The 19006-nt window shown below is 38.0% G+C and overlaps 1 protein-coding gene across 3 annotated transcripts in view; it reads left to right on the top strand.

The window, feature by feature from the left end:
• The window catches only part of POMT1 (protein O-mannosyltransferase 1), a 46574-nt gene that overhangs the window by 10994 nt on the left and 16574 nt on the right, over positions 1–19006 (top strand). For all 3 annotated transcript variants that reach the window (XM_044663966.1, XM_044663965.1, XM_044663964.1), the window contains exons 9-12: positions 3035–3165; positions 5420–5515; positions 8972–9064; positions 13703–13799. In XM_044663966.1, coding sequence (XP_044519901.1) covers positions 3035–3165; positions 5420–5515; positions 8972–9064; positions 13703–13799 — 417 coding nt within the window. The remainder of the gene's footprint in view (positions 1–3034; positions 3166–5419; positions 5516–8971; positions 9065–13702; positions 13800–19006) is intronic.

The raw sequence follows: 19006 nt of genomic DNA, 5'->3' as shown, positions 1-19006 counted from the left end.
ATAATCCTTCCTAACTACATTTCTCTTTATTCTCACTGGCTTCCTATTGAGTTTGATATTATTTCTACATCAAACCATGTGTGTGTTCAACCCTCCTTTTTGTTTATTTCAGCTAAGAATGAAGTTCATCTGATGCCCACTTCCCCTCACAACTTCCTTCATGTTTCTATTCTTCCTTCTTATACTAGTATATTTCTCTTTTTACCCTCCTTTCTCATCCCACTCTTAAAGCCTTTTAACAACCACTCTACCTCCAGACCTCTGTTTTTCTTGTTTAACTCACTTAATACATTTTTTAAGCATGTATTTTCTGTTCCAAATTCTCTCCCTTTCTCCACTCTCTTCCCTATCTATCTTAGTACCTTTTGAAGACATTAAAGTTCTTATTCTATTCCTAGGTTTTTCCAGACTATTATGTTTGTATTTCAAAGTAAATACTCAGCTGTGGTCTTTGTACCAGAAATGTTTGAAAGTCCCCAATTCAATTAAAGGTCCATCTTCTCCCCCCACCCCCCAGGATTCTACCCAGCTTTGTAAGATAAATTATTTTTGGTAGTAAGCCTGTTGGAATATTGTATTACAAGATCTCTTCTTATTTTTAATAAAGGTTGCCCAGTTTCTTTTGTGATTGTGGCTATGGTTTCTGTACTTGAGCTCCTTCTTTCCAGAGACCAGCTGTGTTTTTTCCTTTGACATAGAAGGCGTCTAGGTTTTGGCTATGACATTCCTGGAATTGTTCCTTTTGGTTGTTTTTTTTTAAAAAAGAGAAAGTCATTGAATTCCTTATATTTAATATATATAATGATATAATAATCCTGATTTCAATAGTCCTGAGTAATTTTCATTTACAATTTCTTGAAATATTATGTCCAGACCCATTAACAATCAAGGCTGTGAAGTAATCTACTGATTTTAGAATTCTTTCTCCTTTTTTTTTTCAGTTGTTTTTGATAGCAGCTATCATATATTTTCTTCTATTCTTCAATTTTTAAATTTCATTTTAATATTCCTTGGAATCTCAGGGAATAATTGATTGGTTTGGTGTTTATTCTGGTTTTCAAGGATTCCATCTCTCTTTTGTTTTTTAAACCCTTTTCTTTCATCTTAGAATCAATACTGTGTATTGGTTTTAAGGCAGAAGAGTGGTAAGGGCTAGGCAATGGGGGTTAAGTGACTTGCCCAGGGTCTCACAGCTAGGAAGGGTCCGAGACCAGAATCCACTGAGAATTCACTGAGCCACCCAGCTGCCTCCAAGGATTCCATTTCTTGTTTGAGGTTCACCACATTCTCTGCTTATCTATTTATTCTCTTTATAGTTCTTTACTGCAATTTTTTTTTAATCTCTTTCTTCATTTCTTTTAGGCATCATCCTTGGGAAAAATTGATTTTTTTCCTTTGATTGAGGCTCTTGCAACTGATAATAGAGTTAGATTTGCAATCATTTTTGCTATTGAGTGGTGTTTCTTTGATTTACTTATTTTTCCAGTTTTAGGTCTTGCATTAGGGCTGTGTGCTACAGCTAGTTCCTCTCCCTGCTATGCTTTTAGGCGAAGTAGTCAGCTCTGTTTGGTTTTGCACTGGGTCTCTTGGATTACTGGGCTGATCTCTGCCTCCAAGGGTTCTCTCCCTCTGGATCCTTGAAGTACCAAGTGCTGGATCTTTAGGACCTTTTCTGGTATCTCAGAACACAGTGCTAGGGATGTTAAGGCTCCTGAGCCTGGGATATCTTTTTTGAGGACCATGAGAGCTACCCATTGTTTGCAAACCCCACTTGGGGGCTTTGTGACCACCCTGAGACTGCTCTGCCCTCAAGAGCCTTCTGCTCTTGCCACCTCCATGAAGCATATCTCTGATCTTCCCTGGTTGTGATGGAGGGCTACTCAATGCTTGTCTCTCCTTTCCCACTCCTCCCCACCCCGCTTTTTATGCAGTTCTGAAGTGGAACAAATCCTTTATTGTAGTTTCTCACTGGATTTCTTGATAATTATTTAATCTGATATAAACTTTAGGGTTTTGCTGGAGTAGATACATAAGAATTGAGTGATTTGCCTTCTTTTCAGGGCACCCATCTTGATAGGAACTTCTCCATTTTTATTTCTAAAGCATTCTGATTGGCATAGGAGTAAAGGACAAGACTCTTTTTAGATGTTCTGTTCTGTAGCTGCTTTGGGCAATTTCAGGATATGATGCTTCTAATCTTTCTTTTGGAGTTTTTTTTTTATCTTTATACCATATTGTTCTATATTCACTCATACTTTAGACTCATCTTGTAGATGTGCAAATAGTCATGAAAATTTTTTTTGAGCATCACTTTCACATGCATTAATAATATGTATTAAAGGAAAAAAACAGACTTTTTCATAGGCAGTCTTCCACAACAAACCACAGCTTTTGTATTTTATAATTGACTTGAAGGAGGTAGAATTAACAATATCCCATTGTTTTTATTTTTTATTTTAAAATTCTTTAAAAATTAACAAGCATTTGTTTTCTCCTCCTCCTACCTCTCCTACTAAAAAAAGAGAATAGCAAAGCCTTTACAACAAATATGCATAGTCATGTGCTCACTATTTATTGATTACTTTAAAAAAGCATTTGTTTTAGGGATGCTGGGTGGCTCAGTGGATTGAGAGCTAGGCCTGGAGATGGAAGGTCCTGGGTTCAAATCTGACCTCAGATACTTCTAGCCGTGTGACCCTGGACAAGTCATTTCACCCCCATTGCCTACCCTTACCACTCTTCTGCCTTAGAACCAATACACAGTATTGATTCTAAGACAAAAGGAAAGGTTGTTTTTTTTTTTTTTTAAAGCATTTGATTCCACAGAACAGAACTTATTGATAAATATCAGAAATGTATGGATGCACAAAATCTTACTACTCTAATTTCCTCAGAAATAATTGATAAAATTAATCCAAGAAGATATCCTTCAGCCTCTCATAATATCTCAGCTAGTTACAAATGAATGACTTTGTAAGCCTCTTTTACAAAGTAATTTCTATCTCTGGCTGAAATTTTTCCTTTTCTTTTTCAGGGTGGATTAGCTCGCATCACACAAGGGCAGCCTCTAGAAGTAGCCTATGGCTCCCAGATCACTTTGAGAAATGTTTTGGGTAAACCCATGCCCTGCTGGCTTCATTCACATAAGAATACCTACCCTATCAGGTAACAAATGTCCATTTTACAGCTCGAGATAGAGAAACATCTCAGAAATGCTTTTGAGAAGATTTGCCTTATAGAGCTTGGTGACTGACAAAAAATTCCAGCTCTGCTATGAATTTTTTTAAACCCTTACTTTTTGTCTTAGAATTGCTATATTTTAAAAATTAAGTTTATTTAATTTATAATATTCTTCCATGGTTACATGATTCGTGTTTTTTCCCTCCCCTCTCCTTACTCCCCTCCAATAGCCAATGAGCAATTCCATTGAGTTTTACATGTGTCATTAATCCAGACCTATTTCCATATTATTGATATTTGCACTAGGCTGATTGTTTAGAGTCTACATCCCCAATTATATCCCCATCAACCCATGTGATCAGGCAGTTGTTTTTCTTCTGTGTTTCTACTCCCACAGTTCTTTTAGAACTGATATTAAGTATTGGTTCCAAGGCAGAAGAGTAGAAAGAGCTAAGCAGTTGGGGTTAAGTGACTTGCCCAGGGTCACACAGCTAGGAAATATCAGCATTGCCTTTTCTGCTATGAATTTTGCAGAGGGATTTATTGAATTAACTGATGGTCTCTGTCAGAAAACCTAGTAGGGATTAAAATTGACAAGTAAAAAAGTCATCTCTACATATATTAAAACATATTCATTTGGGGACTGTTAGGTTGCTCAGTTGAATCCCAAACTTTTTTGGCCTACCGCCCCCTTTCCAGAAAAAATATTACTCAGCACCCCCTGTTACATACTATCATCGCCCCCTTACAGTTATTCACCGCCCCCAAATGTACCTGTGGCCATCATTGTGGGCCCCCTCCCCCCCATTGCTGCAGCACCCATGGGGGGGGGTGCCCACTTTGGGAATCACTGGTCTAGAGTCTGGAAGACCTGGGTTTAAATCTGGCCTCAGATACTTCCTAGCTATGTGATCCTGGGGCAAGTCACTTGACCCCAATTCCCTAGCCTTCACTACTCTTCTGCCTTGGAACCTATACTTAGTATTGATTCTAAGACAGAAGGAAAGAGTTTTTGTTTTTTTTTAATTAAAAAAAAAAGCTCACTCATTTGGCTAATTGGGTGTTTAGTCTGAAGTAGACTTTGCTTTATGTTTAAAATGATCCACCAAAGTCTTGCCTGGTAGACATTCTGCTAGATTTATTCTGAATGAATAAAATAAGGATGAATTTTAATGAGCATATTTAAAGTCCCTAGGCATCATTTCCTTCATCTGTAAAATGAAAGAAGAACTCATTGAGGAAGAGTCTCCTTCCACTCAAGGATTCTCTCTATAGCAGTAGTTCCCAAACTTTTTTGGCCTACTGCCCCCTTTCCAGAAAAAATATTACTTAGCCCCCTGGAAATTAATTTTTTTAATTTTAATAGCAATTAATAGGAAAGACAAATGCACCTGTGGCCATCGCTGCTCTCCTGGAACGCTGCAGCACCCACCAAGGGGCGGTAGCACCCACTTTGGAAATCACTGCTCTATAGCAATCTTTTATGTGTGAAAGGTTGCCTATAGAGAGCTAAAGGAAGGAAAGAAGCATTTATAAGGTGCTTATGATATACCAGGCTCTGTGCTAATAGGTCCTGATGATACAAATAAAAGCAAAAGAAAAGACAGTCTCTAGCATCAAAGAGCTTACATTCTAACGGAGGAAGATAACACATAAAGGGAAACCAAAAAGTAGCAGGAGTTTGGAGAAGGTGATTTTTAAAGACCAAAAAATCTGGAATGAGGCCAAGAATGAAATAAGGGTAGGTTAGCCTGAACTCCTTCACAAAAATAGAGGCTTTCAGAGGAACACACTGATGGGAGAAGAAGGAACAGGCCTTACAGAGGGATAGTCTAGGATAAGCAGGCCAAGAGGATGGTAAAATGTTACAGAGTGAGGAGGCCCTAGGCTCTGTGGGAAGTTCCTGGATGAGATAGCATTTCCCTGCATTACACATTAGAGGCATGATTTTGAAGTCCAGAAAGTCAGGATCCAGGATTCTTCGAAGCACTTTATTCTCAAATACTAAAACATTGTTTATATTATTAATTTATCCTATCCATGGAGAAAATATGTGAAATAAAGTTAAACCTGAATGCCTTGGATACCTTTTAATACAAATGAGATTTTCCTTTATATTTGTGTAGAACAATAGGAAAGAGTTAGTTGACTAACATTTAAAGAAAATGAGAAAATAGGGAGCTTGGCTGCTAATTTGGTTAAAATCCAATTGCTCTGGTGTTCATTCTTCTCTCTCTAGGTATGAGAATGGCCGAGGCAGCTCCCACCAGCAACAGGTGACCTGTTATCCATTCAAAGATGTCAATAACTGGTGGATTGTAAAAGATCCCGGGAAGTGAGTACATTGAAGGAAACTCTCACAGGGGCACCACCAAGTGCTTGAACCTCTATAGTAATTAACATCTCTTTACAATAGACATAATTAAAAATTTTTGATCTGGTAGCCATAAAAATAGTTTCTTGATAATCATAATATATATTTTAGTAATGGAAAATTCTGTTTCTGCTGGATTGGTAGGAGGAGATGCAGATCCCAGAAAACAGAAAAATATCAGAGTGCTAAGGGAAATGTTAAAGGTTATATAGTCAAATGCCTTCATTTTATAGATGTTGAAACCCAGGCCCAGCACAAGTAATGAAAGGCAAAGGAAACATTGGAACTCATGATCTTTCACTCCATATCTAGTGTTCTTTCATCTTGAAAATGTGAAGCAAAATGGTCCTCATTTGATATGAGGAATCTAATTTGAGGGTTTTTTTTAAAATTTATTTAAACCCTTACATTTTGTCTTGGAGCCAATACTGTGTCTGGCTCCAAGGCAAAAGAGTGTTATGGACTAGGCAATGGGGTTCAAGTGATTTGCCCAGGGTTACAACTGGGAAGTATATGAGGCCAGATTTGAACCTAGGATCTCCCGTCTCTAGGCCTGGCTCTCAATTCACTGAGCTACCCAGCTGTCCCCCTTTTTTTTTTTTTTTAATGTTAATTAATTAATTGAGAATATTTTTCAATGGTTACAAGATTCATGTTCTTTCCCTCTCCTCTCCCACAACCCCCTCCTGTAGCTGATACACATTTCCACTGGTTTTAACATATGTCATTAATCAAGACCTATTTCCAAATTGTTGATAGTTGCATTGGTGTGATAGTTTCGATCCCCTATCATGTCCTCATCAACCCATGTGTTCAAGCAGTTGTTTTTCTTATATGTTTCCTCTCCTGCAGTCCTTCCTCTGAATGTGGGCAGCGTTCTTTACCATAAATCCCTCAGAGCTGTCTTGTGTCATTGCATTGCTGCTGGTACAGAAGTCCATTACATTCGATTTTACCATAGTATAGTCTCTGTGTACAATGTTCTTCTGGCTCTGCTCCTTTCACTCTGCATCAATTCCTGGAGGTCTTTCCAGTTCACCTGGAACTCCTCTAGTTAATATTATTCCTTTTAGCACAATAGTATTCCATCATCAGCATATACCACAATTTGTTCAGCCATTCCCCAATTGAAGGGCATGCCCTCATTTTCCAGTTTTTTGCCACCACATAAATATTTTCGTGCAAGTCTGTTTATCTATGATCTCGTTGGGGTACAAACCCAACAATGGTATGGCTGGATCAAAGGGCAGGCATTCTTTTATAGCCCTTTGAGCATAGTTCCAAATTGCCATCCAGAATGGTTGGATCAGTTCACAGCTCCACCAGCAATGCATTAATGTCCCAATTTTGCCACATCCCCTTCAACATTCATTACTCTCCCCTTCTTTCATTTTAGCCATTCTGCTAGGTGTGAGGTGATACCTCAGAGTTGTTTTGATTTGCATTTCTCTAATTATTAGAGATTTAGAACACTTTCTCATGTGCTTATTGATACTTTTGATTTCTTTACCTGAAAATTGCCTATTCATTTCTCTTGCTCATTTATCAGTTGGGGAATGGCTTGATTTTTTATACAATTGATTTAACTCCTCATATATTTGAGTAATTAGACCCTTGTCAGAGTTTTTTGTTATAAAGATTTTTTTCCCAATTTGTTGTTTCCCTTCTGATCTTGGCTACATTGTTTTTGTTTGTACAAAAGCTTTTTAGTTTTATATAATCAAAATAATTTATTTTACATTTTGTAATTTTCTCTAACTCTTGCTTGGTTTTAAAATCTTTCCTTTCCCAGAGATCTGACAAGTATACTATTCTGTGTTCACTTAACTTATTTATAATTTCCCTCTTTATATTCAAGTCATTCACCCATTCTGAATTTATCTTGGTGTAGGGTGTGAGATGTTGATCTAAACCTAATCTCTCCCATATTGTTTTCCAAATTTCCCAACAGTTTTTGTCAAATAGTGGATTTTTGTCCCCAAAATTGGGCTCTTTGGGTTTATCATATACTGTCTTGCTGACGTCACTTACCCCAAGTCTATTCCACTGATCCTCCCTTCTGTCTCTTAGCCAGTACCACACTGTTTTGATGACTGCTGCTTTATAGTATAGTTTAATATCTGGTACTGCTAGGCCCCCTTCCTTCATGTTTTTTTTCATTATTTCCCTTGATATTCTTGATCTTTTGTTATTCCAAATGAACTTTGTTATAGTTTTTCCTAATTTCAGTGAAAAAGTTTTTTGGTAGCTTGATAGGTATGGGGCTAAATAGGTAAGTTAATTTGGGTAGAGTGGTCATTTTTATTATGTTAGCTCGTCCTACCCATGAGCAATCAATGTTTTTCCAATTGTTTAGATCTAGTTTTAATTGTTTGGAAAGTGTTTTGTAGTTGTTTTCATATAATTCCTGTGTTTGTTTTGGTAGATATATTCCTAAGTATTTTATATTGTCTAGGGTGATTTTAAATGGTGTTTCTCTTTCTACCTCTTGCTGCTGTGATGTGTTGAAAATATATAGAAATGCTGATGATTTATGTGCATTTATTTCTATAACTAACTTCTGAGAAAACAAACTATTGATTTCCTATTTTATATGTGATTCCATTCTGAAATTGATTCTGTTCTGTGACTAGCTGAACCATATTGCTTTGTCTCTGACTTAAGTTCAGAAGTTCCTGAGTCCAGAAATTCAGTTCTCCCTCTGAGTTAGTTTAAAATTCAGTTGCCTATAGATCACCTTAGCTCAAAGAAATATGTTATCTCTGTACAGCTTTACATGTTGTTGTTCAGTCATTCAATCCTATCCAATTCTTTGTTTCCACAAGGTTTTCTTGGCAAGGATACTAGAGTGGTTTACCATTTCCTTCTTTAGCATATGAAGACAAATAGAAGTTAAGTGATTTGCTCAGGGTCACGTAGCTAGTAAGTATCCAAAGCTGGACTTGAACTCAGGTCTTTCTTACTTCCAGGAGGCCCAGTGCTCTATCCACTGAGCCACCTTACTTCCTCCACATCTTTGTATACCCATTTACAATTAAAGGAGAGCTATAATCCCATTAATAGCTCTTACAGAATGCAGGTGAGCATCAAGAAATCTGTCATTTCTTTTCAACCAGTGAGCAGATGGATTCTATCAGTCAACCTTTCCTATTGTTCTTGCTGCCCATGGTGCTTCAGACTTTGTAACAACTCATATTCTTGTCCATATGTGATACTGCCTGTTCTTTTGTTGTCTAATACTTTCTAAAACTACATGAAGGCTAGTAAACCCTACCTTGTGATCTTGTGGCTGACTGATAATTGCCAGACTTACCAATAAATTGTTTGAAACTCTGTGCCTCAGTTTACCATAATTTCGATGATGACACTTTACTTCCACTTCTGGGCAGAGAGACAAATATTTTTTCTGTTAACTAGGCATCAGTTGGTGGTGAACAATCCTCCTCGGCCTGTACGACATGGGGATATTGTGCAGCTGGTCCATGGAATCACCACTCGTTTCCTCAATACGTAAGTGTTCTTACCATTCCCGACCCATTCTCTTCTTAGTTGTTTCTCTCCAGGTTCACTTTTTGCTCAGATATAATTAGATTAGTTGGAAGAAATTGCAGCTTCAGGCTTCTTAATTTTCCCAGTTGTTGCACCTACCTTTCATTTGCATAATCAGATTAGGACTCTTCAGTCTAGAAATAGGTATGATTAAAGTATATAAAATTATAACATGTTTATATTAGTTGTTTGACAGCTCCAAGACTATTAGAACTACAGAGTATCCTTTGAATTTTGAAAAAGACGCTTTTTAGACAAAGGAAAGTTCTGCTTTATGTAGCATGTAGTGAAATGGATAGCTAGGTGGTACAGTGAATTGGATACTCAGTTTGAAGCCAAAAAGACACATCATCCTGAGTTCAGATTTGGCCTCATATTACCCTGTTGGCCTCAGTTTCCTCATCTTTAAAGTGAGCTAGAGGAAAAAATGTCAAACCACTCTAGTATCTCTGCCAAGAAAATCCCAGATGGGGTCATAAAGAATCAGACACAACTGAACAATGACTGAAGAAGTGAAATGGGCACTTGCCAATCTTGAAATATTACATGGGTTCAAAAAGGGCAAACATTTGTTTTATAAAGCTAAAGGAATTTAAAGAGATTTTCCTAATCTTTTGAGGTTCATATCAAGGAGGGCAACTAAATCTTTAAAGAAATTTTGTTTTGTTTTACTATTACATATGGGAAAGGTAGACTATTTTTAGCATTCTACTCCTTAGCCTAAAACATGACCAGGAGGGTGAAACCCAACCTTAAATGCTTTCATCTAGATGTAACTACAGAGATAACTTTATTTAAGGATCTCTTCTAACTACAAATAATAGCTAATATTTATATAGTTCTTATTATGTGTCAGGTACTATGTTAATTTCTTTATAATTATTATCTCATTTGATCCCTAAAACAATCAATTATCCCCATCTTATAGATGAAGAAACTGAGGCAAACAGGGATTAAATGACTAATCCAGGGTCAGGTATGTAGGAAGTGTCTGAGGCTGGATTTGAACTCGGGTATGGTGCACAATCTGCTGTGACCTTCCTGCCTTTTTCTGTCAAAGCTGTTTTCCACTGTTATGGAAGATATCCTATACAAAGTCTAAATAAGAAAGGGAGTGTTTAATGATCCCATTTATGAGTGATACTGTGATGATGCACCAAGACATGGCCACCCAAAAGAAATTGACCTTATAATCCACAAAGGAAAAAACAAAAAGATGGAGAATACCTATTACTCAGACTATGGCATACAGTTGGGTGGACAACTCATTAAGCTAGTAGTGTATCTTGGATAGATGCTGCAGCTGACCTCTGAAAAGGGTTGGGCTACTAGCAATAAAGACAAAGGACTAAGGATCTCAGCTCCTGAAAGAAAACAAGGAGAATTTTGCTATGTTCTGTATTGTATATAATATTTTGCATTTCTGCCACAGACAGGTGAATATTTCTGCTTAAAGTATAAGCTATTTCTGGGGCAGCAAGGTGATTCAGTGGATAGTGAGCCAGGCCTAGAGATGGAACCTCCTGGGTTGAAACCTGACCTCAGACACTTCCTAGATGAGTGACCTTGAGCAAGTCACTTCAAACCAGTTGCCTAGCAGTTCCAGCTCTTTTGCCTTGGAACTCTGATATCAATTCGAAGGCAGAAGGTAAAGGTTTAAAAAAAATGTTTTTTTAATAATATACAAAGAGCCGTGTGACCCTGGGCAAGTCACTTGACCCCCATTGCCTACCCTTACCCCTCTTCTGCCTTGGAGCCTCCAAGATGGAAGGTAAGGGTTTTTAAAAATAATAATAATAATATACAAAGAGGCTAAATTGGGGACAATCTCCGAGGAAAAAGACTAAGATTAAAGAAGACTGGGTGAGGGTTCTTTTAAGAGATAGGACTTAACTGAAACTGTCAGGAAGCCATAGTTACCAGATGAGGAGGTAGAAAGTTCCCAGCATGAGGAACAGCCAGTAAAAACGTCCAGAGTCAAGAGATGGAGCATCTTGTTTGAGGAACAGCCTCCGGCCAGTATTGCTGTGTTGAAAGCAAGAGTTGGATTTTGAACTGCTTTAAAAGTCTAACAGAGGATTTAATATTTGATCCTGGAGGAGCAAAGGCTGGTGATGAAAGCTAAGGAGAACATAATGGGCTTTTAAGTTTTCATTGAAGGAAATAAGGTGAAAGAAAAGGATAGGATGAATGGTAGCTCAGAACAGATGGTTCATGGATAATGGTTGTTGAAGAGAAAGTAGAAAACTGCTCAGCTCTCATTTTTTTCTATTTTCTGTGTTGAAGAGAATGATCTTTGTACTGAAACAGGCACATACAAAAATCGGTAATAAGTCAATAACCAAGATAAATAAGGAGATAAAAGGAGAATACCTAGATGCCGCTTATCTATTCATGCCATTTGACCCAAGGGACCTGAAACTGCAAGTACTGAAAAAACTGGGGGATGTAATTGCCAAGCCTTTGTCCATGATCTCTGAAAAAGCAGGACTAGAGAGGGACAAATATCTTGATTTTAACAACATGAAAGACAATGAAGTCTGTAAACTCTTAGGCTTGATTTCCAACAGCAAGGGCCTAGGAAAGAGAAGCCTGTTCATGCCACAGGGTATCTTGTGTCAGCCAAAAAATGAAAGATTGATATAGGGTCACCAGAAGGAGAAGCTGGAAAGGAGCTATAAAATTCTGGACTCCAGAAGCTACAACTACTACATAGTGATGGAGGCAGGAGGAGGATAAAATAAAAAACAAAGATTCTGACCCAGGTTCCTGAGACCCCAAGAATCCACAAGAGAAGGTGGTTTCTGATCAAGAATGGAGATGACTGAGGAGCTGGCTCTGTTTAGCAGGCTTTGGTGTGACATGAGATACTACACTTGATTTGATCCCAAAATCCAAGAAGCAATTGGTATGACATGAGAGGATGCCCCAGCATTATTCCTGGCAGCCACCTCCCAAACAGAGCCAAGATGCTGGGGTGACTTGACAGAGGGGACAATGGGTGCTTCCTCCTTGAAGTTTTCGCTTTGGGGGACTTCATTCCCATTCCTAGGATAACAGACTCCTGTGCTTCTCTGGCCCTTAATTATTTGCCTTGTCCTCTAGTTTTGGGTGTGGGTAAGGGGTTGGAAAGGCATCTCACAGGTGTTTCTTGTTTTGTGCTTTGTTATGAAATTAAAGCAACAACAACAAAAAAAACCAACTTGTATACATGATGGAGTATGATGAAAGCAAAGCCAAAACTACATACAAGTGGGGGCAGCTAGGTGACTCAGTGGATGGAAAGCCAGATGTAGAGATAGGAAGGCCTGGGTTCAAATGTGACCTCAGACACTTCCTAACTGTATGACCCTTGGATAAGTCACTTAACCCTCATTGCCTAGCCCTTACCACCCTTCTACTTTAGAATCAATACACAATACACAATGATTTTAAGAAGGAAAGGGTTTAAGAAAAATACATATATAATCTGGTGTCTACAACTGTGTGATTAAAGTCAGCTTTGAAAGACAACAAAACTGGTCAGATTCAGTGTGAGTATCATTTACTATCAAAGTAAAAGGACACATCCTTTCTGTTCATAATCTAACTATTTTCAGGGAGTATGTTTTGTAGTTGCAGTTGTTTGGATATTCATTGGGAAATATATGTGTCAAAACAAAATGTATCATTACGTTTAAAAACAAGGAGCCAGCATAGCTCATTGAGGACAGGTCATATCAAAGTTGACTTTGTTTCCTTTTTTTAAAAATAATGACTAGATTGGGCAAGTCTTGAGACTGTTATCGATTATGTAATTTATATTAGTGACATAATTTACCTATATTTTAATAAAACATTTGACTCTCTTTTGTTATATTCTTATTTTGAACTTTATTGATTCAAATGACCTATTGATGTCTTTTGATTTTATTATCATTATCAGTTCCCAACCTTATATCATGGGGGAAAACAGTCTTCTGGTATTCCCCTATTTGACCATAGCCTTCTGACATTCTAACTCTCATTATATCTCACTCTTCATAAATCTGTTCTTTGTTCTCATCATGACAGATAATCCTTTTTGCCTTTAGGACTTTCCCAGGCCATCACACTTGTTCTGGCTTCATTTTCTTTCCTTCCTAACCTTGTAATGATCCCCCTTGCCTTACTGACCCTTGTGACTTAACAAACACCAACTCTGGATTACTCCCACCATTTACTTCTCCTCCTACTTAAGTGCTATTAATCGGAGATAGAGGAGATCCTATAATTGTGCAACCTGGAGCTATTACATACACATTACTAACTTCAACTGGGTCCTCACTGAAGCAAGTCAGACTTTTATCCCTTAATTGATTCTCAATCCCACTCTCCACAGTGGCCATTGCATATCTCTTCTCTCAAACTTCCTATACTGCCTTCTTTACCAACCCTCAGAACAGAGTACAATAGAGGCAGCTTATTTGCTTTTCCTGAGGCTAATTCTTTGTCATTGAAAATCAGATTTTTTTTTTCTTACATCTCAGATGTTCCCCAGAGTTATTTTAAAATAGGCAAAAGACCATCAAAAGCAGTACTGAGGAATTTTACCATTAAGTATTGTCTTCATTGATTCAGGCATGACGTTGCTGCACCTCTGAGTCCACATTCTCAAGAAATTTCCTGTTACATCGACTATAATATTTCCATGCCAGCACAGAACCTTTGGAGAGTGGTGAGTTGAAATAGAATTTTCTTGAATGGTTAAAGGGAAAAAGGCATCAGATAGCATCTAATCTACCCTCTTTGTTTTGCACATGAAGAAACTAGGGCCTAGAGATTTGCCCCAAACCACTAAATGAGGTAGAGACATCACCAGGTCTTGAATTACACTTGTGGTAATGTTTTGACTTCCTGCCCAGGGCTCTTTCTACTATATCAAATAAGTGTATTTTGTTGATAGATTAATAAAATTGTTATTAAAGGTAATAGTACTTTCAAAAACCAATGCTTTCTTATTCTAGAATTAAATACAAAAATCATGTTTGAATGTGAAGCCCTTCACAGTTTGGCTTCACTCTGTTTTCTAGATAGATTTCCCATTCCTTCCCATGCACTTATGCTCTCCCCAAAGTCGCCTTTTGGATCCCCAGGAAACAATATTCCTATGTTTGGGCCTTTGAACAAGCCATCCCTCATGCCTGAAATACTCTTCATTCATCTTATAGAATCCCAGTTTCCTTCAAGGCTACCCTTGGGCCACCTTCTACAGGTACCTTACCCGCTTCCCCCAATTATAAATTGTATTTGTTCTAGTGTATGTTGATTTGTATACATTTTGTTTTCCCCAGTAGATGATAAGTTTCTCAAAGGGAGAGAGACTGTTTCAGTTTTATTTCTGTATCCTCAATGCCCAGTGCCTGGCAGAGAGTGAGCACTCAGTAAATATTTTATTAATTATGTTGAATAACATACTTGAACCCACCTTGGAGGGGCAGCTTGGTATGTAGAAAATGCACTGGACTTAGAATCAAAAGACTTGGGTCCAAATTTTGTCTAACACATGAGCTGTGTGAGCCTTGGAAAGTCACTAGATTTCTTAGAGCTTCAATTTTTTCATCTGTAAAGTGGGAATAATAATACTTTCCTTAACTGCACCATTGTATTATTCTGAAGAAAGGTCTTTGCCAACCTTAAAGTGTTATATGATATGTGAGCTATATACAAAGAAGAATTCTGATTGATGGTTCTAATTAAAAGTTGGACTCATTTGGCGGTTCCGGGTTAAGATGGCGGCAGAGTAAGAAGCAGCTCTTAACCTCTCCTGACCGAAACACACAAAACTCCTCAAGGGGACATAAAAACAAGTCCAGACGAACGGAGGAACCCCACAACAGGGCACAGCGTGGAAGGTACGTGGAATCGAGGCATTTCCATGCTATAAAGGGGTGAAACAGCTCTCACTCAATCGCGGGCTGAGCAACCACCCCACCCCCACCCCCTCCACACACATCTATAGCGCCGAAGCCAGCTAAAAAGAAATAGAGCAAGTTTGGGGCACCCATCGAGTCATTGGCAGCTCCGGGGCCTGTTCCTGAGAGCAGCAAGATTTAGGACCCCAATAAGCCAAAAAACGCACGCGAAATCTGAGCGCGGGAGCAGAGAGTGGATGCAGGACGCAGAGCGCGGGCTGAGAGCGCAGGCACTGCGGAGGCGTGGGTGGAGGCAGACACAGCCAGGAACTAAAGCCTGAGTGGGGAACCAGCGTGGACGGGTATACGACTGTGGAAGCAGAGCCCTGAGACTTGTAAAGGAACCTCCCGCAGAGGATCAAGCAAGGGGGTCCACCAGGGGGCTTGACCTTGGAAAAAACCAGAACTCAGACCTCAGAAGCCAATAGACCGCGGACAGACACTGAGCGCGAGGATAAACCTGAGAAGCTGCTGGGCTAATGATGGCTACCCAGTCTCAGGAAGCTCAGAAGAGAAAGAATAACAACAAGAAAAAGAAGTCTTTAACACTCGACAACTTTTACACAGAGAAAATCCAGACAACCGAGCAAACAGAGGAGGAAAACAAACAAGCATCCGGACCCTCCAGAAATAAGGAAAACTCCTCACAAACTATGGAAGAGTTCAAAACTGAGATTCTGAGGAAGATGGAAGAGATCTGGCAAGAAAATAACAGTTTAAAAGGTAAAATCTTGCAATTGGAAAGCGAGGCTCAGAAATCAAATGAACTGATAAGCAAATTGAACAAGATTGAAAAAGAAAACCAAAAGATCATAGCTGAAAACCAGTCTCTAAAGGCTAGAATTGAGCAGTTAGAAGCTAATAATCTCTCAAGACAACAAGAACAAATAAAACAAAGTCAAAAGACTGAAAAAATAGAAGGAAACATGAAATATCTCAATGAGAGAGTGACAGACCAAGAAAACCGGTCTAGAAGAGACAATTTGAGAATAATTGGTCTTCCAGAAAAACCAGAAATTAATAGAAACCTGGACTCCATACTAACAGAAATAATTCAGCAAAATTGCCCTGAAGTCGTACAACAAGAGGGCAATATAGACATTGAAAGGATTCATAGAACACCTGCGACATTCGATCAAGAAAGGAAAACACCCAGAAATATCATTGCCAAATTCAAGAGTTTCCAAGCAAAAGAAAAAATCTTACAAGAAGCCAGAAAGAAACAATTCAAATATCAAGGAGCACCAATCAGGATCACACAGGATCTGGCAGCCTCCACACTAAAAGATCGCAAGGCTTGGAATACGATATTCAGAAAGGCAAGAGAGCTGGGCCTGCAACCACGGATCAACTACCCATCAAAATTGACTACATATTTCTAGGGGAAAGTATGGGCATTCAACAAAATTGAAGAATTCCAGGTATTTGCACAGAAAAGACCAGGGCTAAATGGAAAGTTTGATATCCAACCACAAAAACCGAGAGAAACCTGAAAAGGTAAATAAGATACAGAGGAAAGAAAACTTATAATTTTTAAATTGCCTTTTTAAGGGCCTTAGTGAGATCTAATTATCTGTATCCCTATGTAGAGAAATGTTATGTTTAATTCTCTGTAGTGAACTCTATTCACTATTATAATATTCACTATTATAGTAATCAGAAGAATAATTCACAGGGTGAGGGTGGAACACTAAATAATCTAAGATGGCATGGGGGATGGGAAAGAGGGGGTGAATAGCAGGGGACACCAAGAGAAACTTGAGTGAATAAGAAAATAGGATATTCTATTACACACAAAGAGGGCATGGGAGGGAGAGGGGACAAATACTACTATAAGAAGGAGAGGAAGAGAGCATAAAGAGGTAATAATCAAACCTTACTCTCAGTGTAATCAACCCGGAGAGGGAAGAGTAGCTATACTATCCATTGGGACATAAAACTCTTATCTAACCCTTCTGAGAAAGTTAGAAGGGATAAACCAAGGGGAGCAGGGGAGTGGGGAGGATAAAAAAAGGGAGGGGAGAAGGGGGAGGGAATTCATAAGGCCTTTAAAAACAAAAAGAGGGGGGGAAAATAAGGGAGAGGGGGTAGAAAGGGAAGTTAATCAAGGGAGGGGATAAGGGATAGGGTCTTAATAGCAAACCACTGGTTTTAAAGGAAATAGTTTAAGGAGAAGGGATAGGAATGGGGTAGGATTTGAAAATGTCAGCAAATGTACAACTGATGATTATAACTCAATGTGAATGGGATGAACTCGCTCATAAAACAGAAGCAAATAGCAGAGTGGATTAGAAACCAAAATCCCACCATATGTTGTCTACAAGAAACACATATGAGGCGGGTGAACATACACAAGTTTAAGGTTCAGGGTTTGAGCAAAATCTTTTGGGCGTCAAATGAGAAAAAGAAGGCAGGAGTGGCTGTTATGATTTCTGACAAAGCCAAAGTAAAAATAGATATGATTAAAAAAGACAGGGAAGGTCATTACATCCTGATTAAAGGCAGTATAAACAATGAGGAAATAACACTGCTCAATATGTATGCACCAAGTGGCATAGCACCCAAATTCATAAAGGAGAAACTGGCAGAGCTCAAGAAGGAAATAGATAGTAAAACCATACTAGTGGGAGATCTAAATATTCCTCTGTCAGATCTAGATAAATCAAACCGAAAAATAAATAAGAAAGAGGTAAGAGAGGTGAATGAAGTCCTAGAAAAATTAGATCTAATTGATATGTGGAGGAAAATAAATAGGGACAAAAAGGAATACACCTTCTTTTCAGCTGCACATGGCACATTCACAAAGATTGACCATGTTATAGGGCATAGAATCATTGCAAACAAATGCAAAAGAGCAGAAATAATAAATGTAACCTTCTCAGATCATAATGCAATAAAAATAATAATTAGTAAGGGCACCTGGACAGGAAAATCAAAAACTAATTGGAAATTAAATAATATGATTCTCCAAAACCAATTTGTCAAAGAAGGAATCATAGAAATAATAATTTCATTGAAGAAAATGACAATGATGAGACATCCTACCAAACTCTGTGGGATGCGGCCAAGGCAGTACTCAGGGGGAAATTTATATCCTTGAGTGCATATATTAACAAATTAGGGAGGGCAGAGATTAATGAATTGGGCATGCAACTCAAAAAATTAGAAAGCGAGCAAATTAAAAACCCCCAGATGGAAACTAAATTAGAAAAACTAAAAATCAAGGGAGAGATTAATAAAATCAAAAGTAAAAGAACTATTGAATTAATAAATAAGACTAGAAGCTGGTACTTTGAAAAAACAGATAAAATAGATAAAGTACTAGTCAATCTAATAAAAAAAAGGAAAGAAGAAAACCAAATTGACAGTATCAAAGATGAAAAGGGAAACCTCACCTCTAATGAAGAGGAAATTAAGGCAATCATTAAAAACTATTTTGCCCAATTATATGGCAATAAATATAACAATTTAGGAGATATGGATGAATATTTACAAAAATATAAACTGCCTAGATTAACAGCAGCAGAAGAAATAGAATACCTAAATAATCCCATATCAGAAAAAGAAATTGAACAAGCCATCAAAGAACTCCCCAAGAAAAAATCACCAGGGCCTGATGGATTCACAAGTGAATTCTATCAGACATTCAAAGAACAACTAACCCCAATACTATACAAATTATTTGATATGATAAGCAAAGAAGGAGTCCTACCAAATTCCTTTTATGACACAAATATGGTACTGATTCCAAAGGCAGGGAGATCAAAAACAGAGAAAGAAAACTACAGACCAATCTCCCTAATGAACATAGATGCAAAAATCTTAAATAGAATACTAGCAAAGAGACTCCAGCAAGTAATTAAGAAGATCATCCACCATGATCAGGTGGGATTTATACCAGGAATGCAAGGTTGGTTCAACATTAGGAAAACCATCCACATAATTGACCATATCAACAGTCTAACAAACA

The sequence above is a fragment of the Gracilinanus agilis genome, chromosome 2, assembly GCF_016433145.1.
Source record: "Gracilinanus agilis isolate LMUSP501 chromosome 2, AgileGrace, whole genome shotgun sequence".
Lineage (NCBI taxonomy): Eukaryota > Metazoa > Chordata > Mammalia > Didelphimorphia > Didelphidae > Gracilinanus > Gracilinanus agilis.
The sequence above is the reverse complement of the archived record's forward strand: the minus strand, read 5'-3'. Positions and strand labels throughout refer to the sequence as shown.